This window comes from Saccopteryx bilineata, chromosome 9, assembly GCF_036850765.1.
Source record: "Saccopteryx bilineata isolate mSacBil1 chromosome 9, mSacBil1_pri_phased_curated, whole genome shotgun sequence".
Taxonomy (NCBI): domain Eukaryota; kingdom Metazoa; phylum Chordata; class Mammalia; order Chiroptera; family Emballonuridae; genus Saccopteryx; species Saccopteryx bilineata.
In genome coordinates this window covers 31,046,717-31,063,567 of record NC_089498.1, presented here as the reverse complement: position 1 = coordinate 31,063,567, position 16,851 = coordinate 31,046,717, and the positions used below count along the sequence as shown (strand labels likewise).

General features: G+C 46.6%; 1 protein-coding gene across 1 annotated transcript in view; it reads right to left on the bottom strand.

Annotated features, from left to right (window-relative positions):
- PLCG2 (phospholipase C gamma 2) overlaps positions 1–16,719 on the bottom strand; it is a 170,720-nt gene extending 154,001 nt beyond the window's left edge. The window contains exons 1-2 of the mRNA XM_066243879.1: positions 16,592–16,719; positions 6,822–7,058 (exon numbers count right to left, since the gene is read on the bottom strand). Of these exons, the coding sequence (XP_066099976.1) occupies positions 6,822–7,014 (193 nt within the window). The 5' untranslated portion in view covers positions 7,015–7,058; positions 16,592–16,719. The remainder of the gene's footprint in view (positions 1–6,821; positions 7,059–16,591) is intronic.
- Between the last annotated feature and the right edge of the window lie 132 nt (positions 16,720–16,851).

The window sequence follows — 16,851 nt, the reverse complement described above, 5'->3', positions numbered from 1 at the left end:
TAGCCTGATATGCAAAAATTAAAGGCTAAGGTAGATGAGGGCGATGGGGACAATCTTTCCAAAAGGGTGCACCACAGGAGACCTTCTCCCAGCTCCCTCCCCTAGTTCCACAACCAGAAGAGAGCTCACTTACACTGGCCAAGTTCTGCTCAGTGGAAGGTAGGATATCTTCTACCTTCCGGGACTGTCTCATAAAACCCTCCTAAGGCATCTCCTCCTCTCCCTCTTCCCCCACATGCTCCCTGGACAAGGGTCTGGATGTGGCCTCAGGTGCCTTAGGGGACAGTGATGCCACCAGACAGCAAAGCCCCACCCCCTAACCCCACAGGATCATTACCTGAGCGATAAAGTATCATATCAATAAGTCACGTGTCGCTGGAGTCAGCTACTCTAATACAGATGCTTTATAGCCGTGCCCTCTGCCTGGAATACTCTCTCCTTCTCATCCTTCAAGTCTCAACTCAATGGTCCCTTCACAGAGAGGCTTCTCGCACGCCTGCCCTAGTAAGACTGCTCCTCACTGGCTCCTCTTTGTCACAGTGCCCCTTTTCCTTCCTCCCTGGCGTCCATCTCAATCCAAAATGATTGAGTGATGAACTATCTTTCCTATGAGACCAGAAACTCCTCTTCTAGGGATCGCCACTGTCCTGTTTACCTTATCCCCAGTGACAGTGTAATTCCTGACACACACCAAGTCCCCTTCACATATCTGCGAAATCAGCCAAGGAACAAATTCTAAGAACATCAAGTAATTGTCACCCAGGACAGAGGACAATCCTTGAATAACCACAGAAACCAATTCCTCAACTGTCCAGCACACAAGTAGGCCTGTCTCAGGGTCAGGAATAAAAAACAGTTCTATTTTCACACCAGCTCCAATGTGGAGAATACATATCCCACAGGGGGAGCTGGACAGCCCACCAGGTGCAGTAAAGCAAGTCACTGCAGATGGGAGTGCTAACATTTATCTCATCCTTTCTACAGCGCCATTTCCCTTTATGTTTGATAATGACGACGATGACAATGATGATGACAGGAGCAGCAAGTACTTGAGCCCCTACCTCCTGTGGGCCCAGCCCTGTTGAAAGCAGGTGACATGTAGTACTTCATTTAACCCTTACCCGAGCCTAGGGAGACAGGTTCTTTTATTACCCTCATTTTACAGATGTGGAAATGGTGGCACAAGAGGGGACATGAGTGGTCCAAAGTCACATCCCAACCACGTGACAGGGCTGGCGTGTGAACCCAGGCACATGGGCTCCAGGGTCTATGCTGCTGTAGGCCACAGCTGCACGTCTATCATTGAAATCTAAGTAAGTTCACAGCCACTGGGGACAGTGGCTGAATCTTATTTCTGAAGGATGCTGGGCTGGAGGAGCTGGGGGACCACTTTCACAGAGTGGATTTCTTCTTAGGAGATGCCACCGAGAAACATCTAATTTTTACTATTTTGAAGACATTTTGATAAAATAACAACTTTCGAAAATATTCTTTTTATTTTTTTTTTAAACAGATAAGAAGCCTCAGGATGCATTTCAGAACTCGCTGAGATGCAGCACAACCCCATGTCACACCCGGCTCTGTTCGTCCTCGTCCACGCAGCTGCGTGCATGCATGGTCTGCCCGGGCTCGTCTGGCTCCCCACTAACCGGGCACCTCTAGAGCCTCCTTCCTCATGGTGCCTTCCGCACCTGGCACAACGTGTCCCCTGCACGCCTCAGGAATGGCTGCATTTCCCTCCTGTGGGGACTAAATCTGAACAAAGCTGTGATTCTTGGGTCCCCAGCGGGGCGCTTCTCTGTCCCAGGCAGAACTGAAATGCCTCTGAGATGATGTGGAGGAGGAGAAATCGACATAGAACAGAAAGACCATCCGAAGTTAGAACGATAGCAAACTGTAGTTCTGCCCCTTCCTGGCTGTGTGGCCTTGAGCATGTCACCTTGTCTCCCCAGGACTCAGTTTCCTCAAAACTAGAGTGGGGATGATTCCTGGCTCTCAAGATCACTGTAATGTTCTATTAGAGGCGACTGCCACCACCACCACCACCAGCACCACCATCATCATCATCATCAGACAGGCAAGCCAAGGACCTGATGCCAAGGAAACAGAGCTGCTCTGTTTCTGCGCATTCCTCATTCGTGGGCAGCCACAACTTGGCCAAAACAAGCAGACGGAGAAGCGTAAGTGAAAACTTCAGGATAAAAGTCTATTCAGTAGGGACGGACGCCATCCAGGCCCTTGAATGTGGCTTATCACCTACAGCAACCCAGACTCCACAAGCAGGTGGCACCGAGGTGGCTCCTGGAACACATTCCAGGCCTCAGGAATGGACAGGACTCAGGAGGACCCGGAGGGTTTGTGCCTGGAGTCTGCTCAGCTGGTCCTCCGGGAGGAAAGCAAGACCACAGGAACACTTCCAGAATCCTGAATCACAGACTCTCGGGGAGACAGTGTGGGAAGGGACCTCCCTGCATTCTGCTCCAACTGTGCAACATTTCCCACATATACAAAATATACATATACATAAAAATTAAACCAAGACATTGCACTGACAACGGGAGGCTGGAAACAGGCCCTAAGCCCCCATCCAGGCCCGAGTCCCACCCAGGGCCCAGAGGCCAGCTCTCTCAACGTGGTCAGGGCAGCAGTGTGGCTAAGCTCTTTCCCCATCTCTTCACAAACAGCACCAACACAGCCGCCTCACACAGAACTGCAGAGCATGTTCAACAACACAAATGTAGTCACATCGCCCCTCTTCGGTAAACCCTTCAGTGGCTCCCCACTGCACACCAAAGTCCAAACACCTAAGCAAGACTCTGCCACCCACCTGACCAGGCGGTGGCGCAGTGGATAGAGCGTCGGACTGGGATGCCGAGGACCCAGGTTCGAGACCCCGAGGTCACCAGCTTGAGCACAGGCTCATCTGGTTTGAGCAAAACTCACCAGCTTGGATCCAAGGTCGCTGGTTCGAGCAAGGGGTTACTCAGTCTGCTGAAGGCCCACGGTTAAGGCACATATGAGAAAGCAATCAATGAACAACTAAGGTGTCGCAATGCGCAATGAAAACCTAATGATTGATGCTTCTCATCTCTCCATTCCTGTCTGTCTGTCCCTGTCTATCCCTCTCTCTGACTCTCTATAAAAAATAAAATAAAATAAAATAAAAAAATAAAACTTTACTGCAAGAAGAAATAAAGTTTAAAAAAAAAACAAAGACTCTGCCACCCCAGAAAGCTAGATGCCACTGGTTAGCAGGAACAACGGCAACAGTAACGGCAGCAGTGCCCCGGGCTGAACACTTACCTTGTCATGCCAAACCCCCGACCTATGTCCTCCTTTATTCATCCCCAGCTATAACTTTGCAGGGTGGACACCAATATTATTCCTATTCTACAGATTAGAGAATTAAAACTCAGAAATCAGATGTAACTTCTGCATGGTCACACAGCAAAGTGCATCGAATGGTGCTGGAAGGCAAGCCGCATGCTGCTGTTCTTAAAGACACAATGTGGGCTCCAGGAGGGTCTGGATCTAATTTAATTACTGCTGTGGGCCCCTGGCTGGTTGGCTCAGTGGTAGAGTGTTGGCCCGGCATGTGGATATCCCGGGTTTGATTCCCAGTCAGGTCACACAGGAGAAGCAACCATCCACTTCTCCACCCCTCCCCGTCTCGCCCCTCTCACCTCTCTCTCCCTCTCTCTCTCTCTCTCTCTCTTCCCCTCCTGCAGTCATGGTTCAGTTGGAGCAAGTTGGCCTTGGCCACTGAAGATGGCTCCATGACCTCATCTCAGGCGCGAAGAAGAGCTTGGTTGCTAAGCAACAAAGCAATGCCCCAGATGGGCATAACATCGCCCCCTAGTGGGCTTGCCGGGTGGATCCTGGTCAGGATTCATGCAGGAGTCTGTCTCTGCCTCCCCTCATCTCACTGAATAAAAGATAAAAATAAAAAATAATTACTGCTGTGTCTCCAGTACCTAGAGCAGTGCCTGGCAGAGCAGGCATTCAAATATGGAATGGTGGAAGGAAAGATGAAATGGCAGAAGGAAAGATGGAAGGAAGGGAGGGAGGGAGGGAGGGAGGGAGGGACGAAGGAAGGAACGAAGGAAGGAAGGGAGGGAGGGAGGGAGGGAGGGAGGAAGGAAGGAAGGAAGGAAGGAAGGAAGGAAGGAAGGAAGGAAGGAAGGAAGGGTGGAAGGAAGGGTGGAAGGGAGGGTGGAAGGGAGGGTGGAAGGGAGGGTGGAAGGGAGGGTGGAAGGGAGGGTGGAAGGGAGGGTGGAAGGGAGGGTGGAAGGAAAGATGAAAGAATGGAAGAATGAAAGATGGAAGGATGGATGAACAGAGGGATGGACAGATGGATAGATGGACAGATGGATGGATGGATGGACAGATGGATGGGAGGGAGGCTGTAGAACAGTATATATCAAACCAAGCTAATTACCAGGATCCCCTGGGGAGCCTATTAACAACATTACTCCGTCCCAGGTCACCCAGTGAGTGATGGCCATTCTCAGCCACTCCAGGGAAAACTGCTTTTAGTTAACCGAGAGGGGAGAACTACAGAACATGGATTTCAGGAGCCAAAATCCTGTCTGGTGCCCCTCAGAGTGAGCTTCAGGAGAAGGTTCCAGTAGCCTATCCTTGTAAAAGCTCCCCAGGTGTTTCTCGTGGCCAGGCTTAGGACCGACAGGTCAAGAAAAGAAAGGACCGTCCACTCTCAGCATGGCACACCTGTATTTACTGCCAGTACCCCTGCAGGCTCCACCCCACCCCAGCTGCAGCAGGTTTCTGGGCCACCTGGAAGGTCGAGTGTGGCCAAAGCAAACAAAATTGGGAGGAAAGTTGGCTGCCTCTACACATTTTCAAAGCAGGGCTTCTGGCTCTGGGCCATCGGAGGCCTCCTTGGCTCTGGAGCAACCTTTTGGAAAGCTGTTTAATCTCACTCATAACAAGAGAAACCACATGAAGAATTACACCAAGCTACCTGAGCCTACCTGTGAAAGGCCACGTTCAGCACCTCATTATAGTATACACATGGGCTTTTATGGGGTGCTGTCAAACTGCCAAAGTCAAAATACCCTTTAACTCGGAAATCACACTCCTAGGAAGCTGTCTTGGGATATACCGGTATGTGCATATAGAAGAATAACTCAAGGATAACCCTCAGGCACTGCTGGTGGGAATGCAGTCACTTGAAAAACAGTCTGGCAGTTCCTCAAATGACTCCACACAGAGTTGCCATATGAACCAGCAGTTACAATCCTAGGGACACCTAAGAGAAATGAAAACAGACATCTGCACAAAAACTTGTACATCCAATGTTCACAGCAGCACTATTTCTATTCACCAAAAAGTGGAAGCAACCCAAATGTCCACCAATGGATGAATGGATAAACAAACCGTGGAAAAATCCACATGATGGAATATTATTCAGACATAAACAGGAATAAAGCACGGATACACACCACAATATGGACAAACCTTGAAAACAGTTATGCCAAGTAGAAGAAGCCAGAGGCAAAAGGCCACAGTTCTATTGACAGGAAATATCCAGAACAGGGGCATCTAGAGAGGCAGGAAGTAGGTGAGCGGGTTGCGTAGGGCAGGGGAGGAAGATGGGGAATAGAGGGAGAGGGCTAACAGGGTCAGGGTTTCTTTGTGAGGTGATGAACGCGTTCTAAAATTGACTGTGGCTGCACATATCTGAACATACTAAAAACCACTGAATAGCTCATTTTAAGTGCTGGATTGTACAGTGTGTCAAGGACTGAGCTGTATCTCGGTGAAGCTGCTACCAAAAAAGAAGAAGGAGAATGCAAGTCTAGTTGCTGCTGCTAATAGCAAAAGACTGGAAGCAGTTCAGATGTCCCTCTCTTGGGGATAAACTGTCACCCTGCAGCCAGAATGCTATGTGGCCATGAAAGGAGGTGGCGGATCAATGGGCGGATAACAAACCACCTCCAAAATAATTACTAAATTTCCAGAAAGCAACCAAGGGGCAGAAGTGTATGTCGTAGATCTCCATCTGTGTGTGACCACGACGCACACACCTCACACCAGCACAGAGGACTTCTGGAAGACAAAGAGCTTGATAATGAGCGTGCCTGTGGAGCAAGGGCTGAGGGCTGAGGGCTGAGGGAGAGAGACATTTATTTATGAGTTTTGGGGGGTCTTCCCCCCCCAAGTGTACATTTTAATTTTTTAATTAAAAAGTAGTTCATAGAAAATTCAAATTAAAGCAAGTCTCTGCAACTGAAAATTGCTTAAGTCTTCTTACGCTGTTTGTTAAAACACAGTCTTAGAAACTTTAGGAACTGAGCCAATTGCCCAATCTAAGGGTGGTGGGGAAAGAAGACACTTCTACCAGGAACAGAACTTCATTTGAAAGCTCCAGAACATTCTCTGTCCCTATGGAGCTAAAGTAAAGGCCTCCCGTGCTGGTGTGCAGTAAAATAAAACAGACATTGATCTGGCTACCAAGCTATGAGTTTCCATAAACTGTGGCCGATTAGCCCCAAAGAGGGCAGAACAGACTGTGATCGTGCAACAGGAACCAAATGACCCCTGATGCTGTCAGACTGAGAGCACCCCCGCCAGCCCAGGTGAGCCATCTGAAGGTCACTGCCAGATTGGCCGACACAGGGCCTCTGTCACATGAAAGAAATTGGCTGAATATCCCCCACCTGCTCTAAACCCCAGCAGAGACCCAGACAAAGTGGCCAAACCTCCCTCTGAAGAACAGGACAAGGTATCAAACCAACAAGCGCAGTGACAAGTAGACAGGGAGGTGAGAAGATGCACGGGCCCGCCCAGCAGGTACTCACAGAAGCCCTCGATCTTGTCGGCTGTCTTACTCCAGGCCACCTGCCGGGTCTCCATGATCACCTGGACGGTCCTGCGCTCCGGGGTGGACTTGCGGAAGCTGAATACGGTCATCACTGTGCCCAGTTCCAGGGCTCTCTTGATCTGACTCTTCTCATATTCCGGAAGGGCGTCCACGTTGACCATGGTGGTCATTGTTGGCCACTCCCGGGAGGAGGAGGAGTGAGGGGACAAGGAGGCTGGAAGGGCAGAATAAACCAGTGAGTTGGTTATAGTTAACTGAGGGGGATTGGGTTAACAGGGCTGGGGCTTCAAGAGCCAAAATCCTGTCTCATGCCCATCAAGGTGAGTTTTAGGAGAAGGATCTAATGACAGCAAGTTGCTGACCACTCAGAGCCCACACAGGACATACAGAGGTTTAAATGGAAGTGGAGGTGTGGGCGGAGACCCCTGCCTGACCCCAGTGATCTAACCGTTATCCAGGCTTTGAATAATAACCAAATCACCCCAGCCGGGCCATGAACCCCCCTCCCCTCCACACACACTCTTATGCTGTAGAATATTTGAATAGTCAAAGCAGCCCAGGCTGCCTCTCAGCACCCCAACCCTCAATACCAGCATCCTTTTCTATCCCGCCTTGAAATTTCTAGCCATCCCTTAAACTTCCTAAATGAACAGAAGGAAAAAACAAAACTCCACAATGTGTCCATAGAGACCTCTGCATGAAAAATGGGGCCAAGAGGACAGAAAACCTCAGGGCCCAGCAGTCTCAAGTTCAATTCCTGGTAAGTGTTCCTGCTGACTGTGTAGGCCTGGACAGGCTGTGTGACCTCTCCAAGCCTCAGAGTCATCCTTTCTAAAGTGGGAGTGTTGGGACAGTTAGAAAGCTTGGAATGCAGTGTCACCAGCCAAGCGCCTCGCATGCTGCTCAGCATCCAGCAGGCGACCTTGAGCGCCACTCATTCCTGCGCACAGTCGGTTCGTCAGAGTGGTGCTAGGAACCCAAATCTTGGAGCCATCGTCCAGCCCCTTTCACACAACCACATCCAATCCGTCAGCACACCCGGAATCCAACCTGTCTCGCCCCTTCACGGGTTCCTAGGATCTTATCCATGGATTATCCCAAGCACCTATGAACACTGGACTCCCTGCTTCTGCCCGCCTCCTACAGACAACTCACAGACCGGTAACCAGAGGAATGCTTTTACAGCAAGAGTGAAATATCATTCCTCTCTTCAACCCTGCAGTTCCTCCCTGAGCCCTTGCTCTGCACACTGCCACCTCTAATTCTGCCTCCCAACTGTTCAAACACATGCTGCCTTCCACTCAGAGGGGACTTGAACTGAAGGCTAACTAGCTGCAGACCCTATACCAAGTCACGGAAGACCCCTGGGCCTCATTTTCACACTTGTAAAAGAGGAAAGAGATTATAAGGACCTCCAAAGGTTTTTGTGAGGATTAAATCAGATAGCGTATCTTGGGCCCTTAAAACAATGAAGCCAAGTCAGTGCTCCTGGAATTTAACCAATGCTAAATCTATGGCCCTCATTTGTTCTGCGTATGTTCATATCTCCTCCCCTCCCTTCAAATGCCTTTAGGAGCCCACAGTTGTTACTCTGTAGAGAGGCAGGTGGTCAGTGAGGGTTGCCTGGGCCTCTACGGTGGCTCTGACTCCTCCAGAGTCTCCTGCCAAGATGCTCAAACTTGGGGCCTCAGTTCCTTCTTCTGTAAAATGGGGATAATGGTACCACCCTGAAGGGGTGCTGGAAGGACTGAAAGCTACAGTGTATACACAGCCCCCAGCATTTAGCAGGCCACAGATAATATTAGTCAATCAACATCTTAATCAAGTGTCAGCTCCATGGTAGGTACTAAGCTAAGGACTAATAAGCAAATGTAGAGAAGTTGAGGTGGGGACCCTCCCAGCCACAGGTACTCTGCAGGTATGCAGGCAGCCAGAGATAAACAAGAGCATGAATTACACCTGTCTGTCCATTTGCGAACAACCCCAGCTCAAGGATTCTGATGGAAAGAAGTCAGCACAGCAGAAGCAACGCTGGGAAGGGAGCACCAAGGGAGCAGTGGGAAGGGTCCCCAAGTCTAGTCTGGCGTAAGGTTGGGAGCTTAGAGGACTCAGAGAACACTTCTAGGAGAGAGGGCATCTGAATCCAAACTTTAAAAAAAACAAATGAAGCAGGAGGGAACAGCACTCTAGGCAGAGAGGACCAGGCTGTAGCGAAGGCCATGCAGCAGGACTAAAGGGGTATGCCTAGAAGCCTCCCACCTCTTCAGCCTCCACTCCAGGTCAAGGGGAGGAACAAGGTGCCCAGGGCCAGTCTCACTCAGTAACTGTTTATTGGCCAGCCCCAGGTGCCAGCACCTCACATACCTAGTTCATCTCATTAATCTCAATGAGAAATACAGAAAGTAAAAACAAGTCCTAATAGGTGATGGTCATGCAGACAAGTGGCAGCACAAGGACTGGAACCCTGGTGTGGATCCCATGCCCCTGCTACTTCAGCACCTGCTTTATGGAATTCAGCATCCGTGGCAGAATCTGACCAGATAGTAACTCATTTGGCAGCCCCTGTCCCTCTCTAGCGAGAAGTTAAAAGGACTTGTCCAAGGTTACACAGCTAAAAAGTGGCAGACACAGGATTTGAACATGGTCCTAGCTCTGCAGCTCTTCACCATTCTGACTACAGTGTCCCCCACTTCCAGGTTTCAAGGCCAATGTGCAGGAGGGGGCAAAATAGAAAATGCACACCCTGTCTGCAGATGCAGATTAAGTTCAATTGAGGCCCTGGCCGCAGAAGAAAATATTGGGCCCCTAGCCTGTTGTAAACAGATCAAAGTGGGAAAAGAATATAGCAAAACAAGAATACAGCTTTAAAGAATAAAATGGCAATAAACAACTACATATCAATAATAACCTTAAATGTAAATGGATTAAAGATCCAATCAAAAGACATAGCATAGCTGCTTGGATAAGAAAACAGGACCCGTACATATGCTATCTACAAGAGACACACCTTAAAACAAAAGATGCACATAGACTGAAGGTAAGAGGATAGAAAAGATATTTCATGCAAATGGAAATGAAAAAAAAGCTAGGGTAGCAATACTTATATCAGACAAAATGGACTTTAAAACCAAGGCTATAGTAAGAGAAAAAGAAGGTCACTACATAACAATAAAGGGAGCAATCCAACAGGAAGATATAACCATCATAAATATCTACGCACCTAATATAGGAGCACCTAAATATATAAAGTGGACTTTGATAGATATAAAGGGCGAGATCAACAGCAATGCTATAATAGTAGGAGATTTCAGTACCCCAGTAACATCACTAGATAGATCCTCAAGGAAGAAAATTAACAAAGAAACAGCAGACTTAAAGGACACACTAGATCAACTCAATTTAATAGATATCTTTAGAACCTTTCACCCTAAGGCAGAATATACATTCTTTTCAAGTGCTTATGGTACATTCTCTAGGATAGACCACATGTTAGGGCACAAAAGTGGTCTCAACAAACTTAAGATGATTGAAATCATATCAAGCATTTTTTCTGATTACAATGGCATGAAACTAGAAATCAACCACAACAGAAAAACTGAAAAATACTCAAATACATGGAAAGTAAATAGCATGTTATTAAATAACGAATGGGTTAACAATGAAATCAAAGAAGAAATAAAAAAATTCCTAGAAATAAATGATAATGAACATACAACAACTCAAAATTTATGGGACACAGCAAAAGCAGTCCTGAGAGGGAAGTTCATAGCACTACAGGCATTCCTTAAGAAGCTTGGAAAAGCTCAAATAACCTAACCCTTCATCTAAAAGAACTAAAAAAAGAACAGCAAGTAAGGCCCAGAGGTAGTGGAAGGAAGAAAATAATAAAGATCAGAGCAGAAATAAATGACATAGAGTCTAAAGAAACAATACAGACGATCAATGAAACCAAGAGCTGGTTCTTTGAAAGAGTAAACAAGATTGATGAACCTTTAACGAGACTCACCAAGAAAAGAAGAGAGAGGACTCAAATAAATAAAATTAGAAATGAGAATGGAGAAATAACAACTGACACAACAGAAATACAAAATATTGTAAGAAAATACTATGAAGAACTGTATGCCAAAAAATTAAACAACCTAGATGAAATAGACAAATTCCTCGAAACATATAATCTTCCAAAAATCAATCTGGAAGAATCAGAAAAGCTAAACAGACCGATTACAACAAAAGAGATCAAAACATATCAAAAAGCTCCCAAAAAACAAAACCCCTGGGCCCAATGGCTTCACTGGTGAATTCTACCAAATATTCAAAGAAGAACTAACTCCTATTCTTCTCAAGCTATTTCAAAAAATTCAAGAGGAAGGAACACTTCCAAGTTCCTTTTATGAGGTGAGCATAATTCTGATTCCAAAACCAGGCAAAGACAACACAAAAAAAGAAAATTATAGGCCAATATCCCTGATGAATTTAGATGCTAAAATCCTCAAGAATATATTAGCAAACCGGATCCAGCAATATATGAAAAAAATCATACATCATGATCAAGTGGGATTTATTCTGGGGAGGCAAGGATGGTACAACATTGGTAAATCAATTAATGTGATTCACCACATAAACAAAAGGAAGGAGAAAAACTACATGATAATTTCAAGATTCAGAAAAAGTATTTGATAAAATCCAGCACCCATTTATAATCAAAACTCTCAGCAAAGTGGGAATACAGGAAACATACCTCAACATGATAAAGGCCATCTATGACAAACCCACAGCCAACATCATAATTAATGGACAAAAATTAAAAGCAATTCCCCTAAAATCAGGAACAAGGCAGGGGTGCCCCCTTTTACCGCTCTTATTCAACATCGTACTGGAAGTCCTAGCTACAGCAATCAGACAAGAAGAAGAAATAAAAGGCATCCAAATTGGAAAAGAAGTATTTAAACTATCATTATTTGTGGATGATATGATACTGTATATAGAAAACCCTAAAGTCTCAGTCAAAAACCTACTGGACCTAATAAACGAATTCAGCAAGGTGGCAGGATACAAAATTAATACACAGAAATCAAAGGCATTTTCATACACGAACAATAAACTGTCAGAGAAATTAAGAAAACAATCTCCTTCACTATTGCAACAAAAAAAATAAAGTACCTAGGAGTAAATTTAACCAAGGAGATTAAAGACTTGTACTCAGAAAATTATAAAACATTGATAAAAGAAATCAAGGAAGACACAAACAAGTGGAAGCATATAGCATGCTCATGGTTAGGAAGAATAAACATAATTAAAATGTCTATATTACCCAAAGCAATTTATAAATTCAATTCAATGCCAATTAAAATACCAATGACATACTTTAAAGATATAGAACACATATTCCAAAAATTTATATGGAACCAAAAAAGAACACAAATAGCCTCAGCAATCTTAAAAAAGAAGAATAAAGTGGGAGGTATCACACTTCCTGATATCAAGTTATACTACAAGACCATTATACTCAAAACAGCCTGGTACTGGCATAAGAACAGGCATATAGATCAATGGAACAGAACAGAGACCCCAGAAATAAACCCACATCTTTATGGACAATTGATATTTGACAAAGGAGGTAAGAGCATACAATGGAGTAAAGACAGCCTCTTCAACAAATGGTGTTGGGAAAATTGGACAGCTACCTGCAAAAAAATGAAACAAGACAACCAACTTACACCATTCATAAAAATAAACTCAAAATGGATAAAGGACTTAAATGTAAATCATGAAACCATAAGCATCCTAGAAGAAAACATAGGCAGTAAGCTCACCGACATCTATCGCAGCAATATATTTGCTGATTTATCTCCATGGGTAAGTGAAATAAAAGACAAAATAAACAAATGGGACTATATCAAACTAAAAAGCTTTTGCACAGCTAAAGACAATATAAACAGAATAAAAAGACAAACCACACAGTGGGAGAACATATTCAACAATACATCTGATAAGGAATTAATAACCAAAATTTATAAAGAACTTGTAAAACTCAACACCGGGAAGACAAATAATCCAATCAAAAAATGGGCACAAGAAATGAATAGACACTTCTCCAAAGAGGACATACAGATGGTCAATAGACAGATGAAAAAATGTTCAACATCACTAATCATTAGAGAAATGCAAATTAAAACCACAATGAGATACCACCTCACACCAGTCAGAATGGCGCTCATTAACAAAACAACACATGATAGGTGCTGTGAGGATGTGGAGAAAGGGGAACCCTCCTGCACTGCTGGTAGGAATGCAGACTGGTGCAGCCACTGTGGAAAACAGTATGGAGATTCCTCAAAAAATTATAAATGGAACTGCCCTTTGACTCAGCCATCCCACTTATAGGAATATATCCCAAGGACACCATATCACCGACTGAAAAAAAGAAATGCACCCCCATGTTTATGGCAGCATTGTTCACAATAGCGAAGATCTGGAAACAGCCCAAGTGTCCATCAGTGGATGAGTGGATTAAAAAGCTGTGGTACATATATACTAGGGAATACTATGGGGCCACAAAAAAGAAGTAAATATTACCTTTTGCAACAATATGGAGGGACCTGGAAACTATTATGTTGGGTGAAATAAGCCAGGCAGAGAAAGAAAAATATCATATAACCTCACTCATTTGCGGAATCCAAGGAATAATGAGAAATGAGGAACGGAATTGAGACAGAGGAGGGATCAAAGGGACCAGAGGAAAAGAGGACAGAGGGAAAGGGGATGATAGGATGGGATAAACCTGAAGGGAAGGGGGGAGGGCATTGTAGAGAGGGGGGCAAGGGAGATGTTGAGGGGAATATGGGGGAGGGGGGGTGCATTCGGGGTGACCCTAGAATCTATGTAAACACAATTAAATAAAAAAAATATATATATATATAAATTTTTAAAAAAGAAAATATTGGGCCCCTTAAAAAAGAGAGAGAGAGCACACCAAGGAAAATAAAAATACATGTTAACCATATTTTTAAATAAATAAGAAAATATTATATACTATTAATGTTAGAATTGCACATATGAAAACAAACTTGGAGTCATTAGAAAAAAGTGTAAAGTTGGAGTTTTGCAGGGCCCTTCAGAAGTCGGGGCCCAGGGAGTATGCCCAATGCTTCCACCATTAATCCGCCTCTGCCTGTCTGAACACTTCCACCGTTGATTAAACCCTCCAGTCGGGAGGCACCAGGGCCCTCAGTTCTGATTCTGGCTTTGGGAGGACCTTGGACTTAACCATCCTGGGATTCTGGTTACTTCCAGCTCAGAAGCCCAGTGGAATAGCTCAACCATAAACATCAAGTCTCTTGTGCTGCCTCTGGCCAAGAACCAGGAAGAAATCCTCATGGCCACAAGATCCTTGGACTCAACCATCAAAACCCACCCTGGCTTGCGGAGTTGGATGCTCACCAACTAAGGCAAGGAGGTCTCTGAGGCCTTGACCCCAGGGGAGGGCACTAACCATCACAGGCAATTTTCATTTTGCTTCTGCTTTCAAAAAGATGAAATAGCCTTGAAATCTCTTTATTGTTCCTGTTTCTCATCTTGCCTGGGTAACTCTGTAAAATGACTTACAGTATAAATTAGATATACAAATATGGCTGAGGTTCAATAAGAGGTTTCACCAATTCTACTTTTCACGTCCTTCTCTTTGAAATAAACTTCTGGGATACAAGGACCCAGCACCAGAAAGCAAGGGAGTTTTCTCCTCTTCACACATACTAGGCCAGTACAGGATATTATACAAAATCCCACGAGACAACTCTCTGTTAAAAATCAGCACAGTCGCATCCCTGAGGTAACCATCTTTTGTCCAGTCTGAGGGATATTGCTGCAGCACTCGCACCCACCCTGCAGCATCAGGAGACATGTTTTCACGGGAGGAAACAGGCAGTATCAGTCACTAAGGGTAGAAGTGCGACTTGGCTCAAGTTTTTTGTTTTTTTTTTAGGGCAACCTGTGAACATCTAGTAAAACGTGTATCTGCTTTGATCCAACAATCACATATGTGCAGAAAGAAACATACACAAAGATGTTCACAGAGGCACCACTTGAAACAGAAAGAAAGAAAACCACCCAGGAAACAACTCAACTGCCCCTCAATGGGGGTGGCAGCAGTTGGGAAAGACTGTAAATGAATAATGAAATACACACGTTACAGAATGCATCATAGCTACTGGAAAGAACAAGGATGATTTAGAAGCGATTTGATCTGGAAAAGTCATGATAGAGAAGAGAAAGAGTTGCAAACCAGTAAGTATAAGATAATTACATTTCTAGAAGGCTGTCCGCTTATAAATCCAGGGAGAGCAGTTACATCTGGGGAATGTGGAAGAGGGGAGAAAGGACGCCTGGACTTATATTAATCTAAGTGGTGGCATAATAGATGAACTTTTCTTTTGCACGTGTGTGTGTGTTGTTGTTGTTGTTTTTACTGTTCTCTAAACTAATATCTGTTTTCAAGTTTTCTCACTGGATGGTTTTGCACTGACTTGGGTCCCTGCTCTGCCTCTTCCAGAAAAGCCTCAAACGCTCAATGCTCAAGGTCAGTGGTGGGGAGGGTGAGCAGCGGAAGGGAGACAGCAGCATCATTAGACAATTTCAGCATCAAGGAAGGCTGCAATGGTTATCCTCCCTGAGCCGATACACACGTGGTGCACACACCTTTGTAACAGGGTAAGTGTCTGGAGCTGGCACGAAACCCTCCCTAAAGAACTGAAGCTAAGGTTGATGGCCCAAGCCCCATGCTGTACCAGAGGGTAAAAAAACTAGCCAGGTACCCTTTCAATAGACACAGCCCTGATGTGTAGCCCAGTGTGCAGGGGAAGAGAACTAATGCTCAGAAAGGTTCTTCAAACCTGCCCAGGATCACACAGGTGAAACTTAAATTCAAATTAAGTTTACTGAAAAGGCCACCTGTTTCCCTTGAGCCACGTCAGCCCCCTCTCCCCACCATACTCTCTCAATCTCATTCAAGACTAGGGTGCTAAAGAGTCTCTCCCCAGCCTCCACCAGAGTCGAGGCGCCAAGTCCCAGTCCAAACAGGACACATCTTTCCCTCGAATTCTTCCGCTATGGGGGTAATGACCTCTTTGGGATTCCAAAACATAACCAGAAAAACGCACAGACATACACACATAATTATGCATACAATCGCGGGGTGAGAAAGGGGACCATGAATCCCTGAACACTATTCGGGACTCTCTCCTTGGGGGAGGGCTGTGCCTCCGTGGTACCGCGCCGCCACCCACCCACTGTCAACCACCTGTGCAATACAGGGAAGTGCCGGCCCGGCCCCGCGCAGGAGATGAGCCCTAGGCAAAGAGGTGGCCAAAAACACTGCGAATCTCACGCAGGACCCCGCAGCCACCGGAGCCCTGAACGTCAACGCCAGCGCTTGCCCAGCCCCCCGGACCGCTAGCCACACCGCTTCCTCCGGGTTCCCATTCAAAGCCGGGGCTGCCCCCCGAGCACAGACCGGAGAAGTGACTCCATCCTCGCGTGAGGAAGTGGCCGGCGGCGGGCCCGGACCCCTGCCGCCACCGCCCGTCGGACCCGGGGCACAGCCGGCAGGACCCCGGACGCCGCTCCCCACCTCTACCCGCGCCCGCTGCGCCCGGGCGCAGGTTCCTCCCGGACGCAGCCCATCGGGCGCGGGCCCCCCGAGCTCAGATCTGCGGGCGCCCACGTGCGCTCCCGTCAGGCTGCGCCACCCACCTGGCCGTGCCCCCGCCGCGGGTCCCAGCTCCCGGTGCCCCGCGCAGCCCCCCGCCGTCCGGGCTGCGGGCACTTCCTAACGCGCACGCCCTCCGACGCCGGCGCTGCTACTTCTGCTTCAGCCGCGGCCGCGCGACACGTGACTCCGCCGGGCCGCCCCCTGCGCCCCGGCCCGCCCCACCCCGGCCCGGCCCGCCGCTGTGAACACCGCCTGGCAGAAGACTCCAGCAAAGAAACCGACGCAGCGGGAGTGCAAGCAA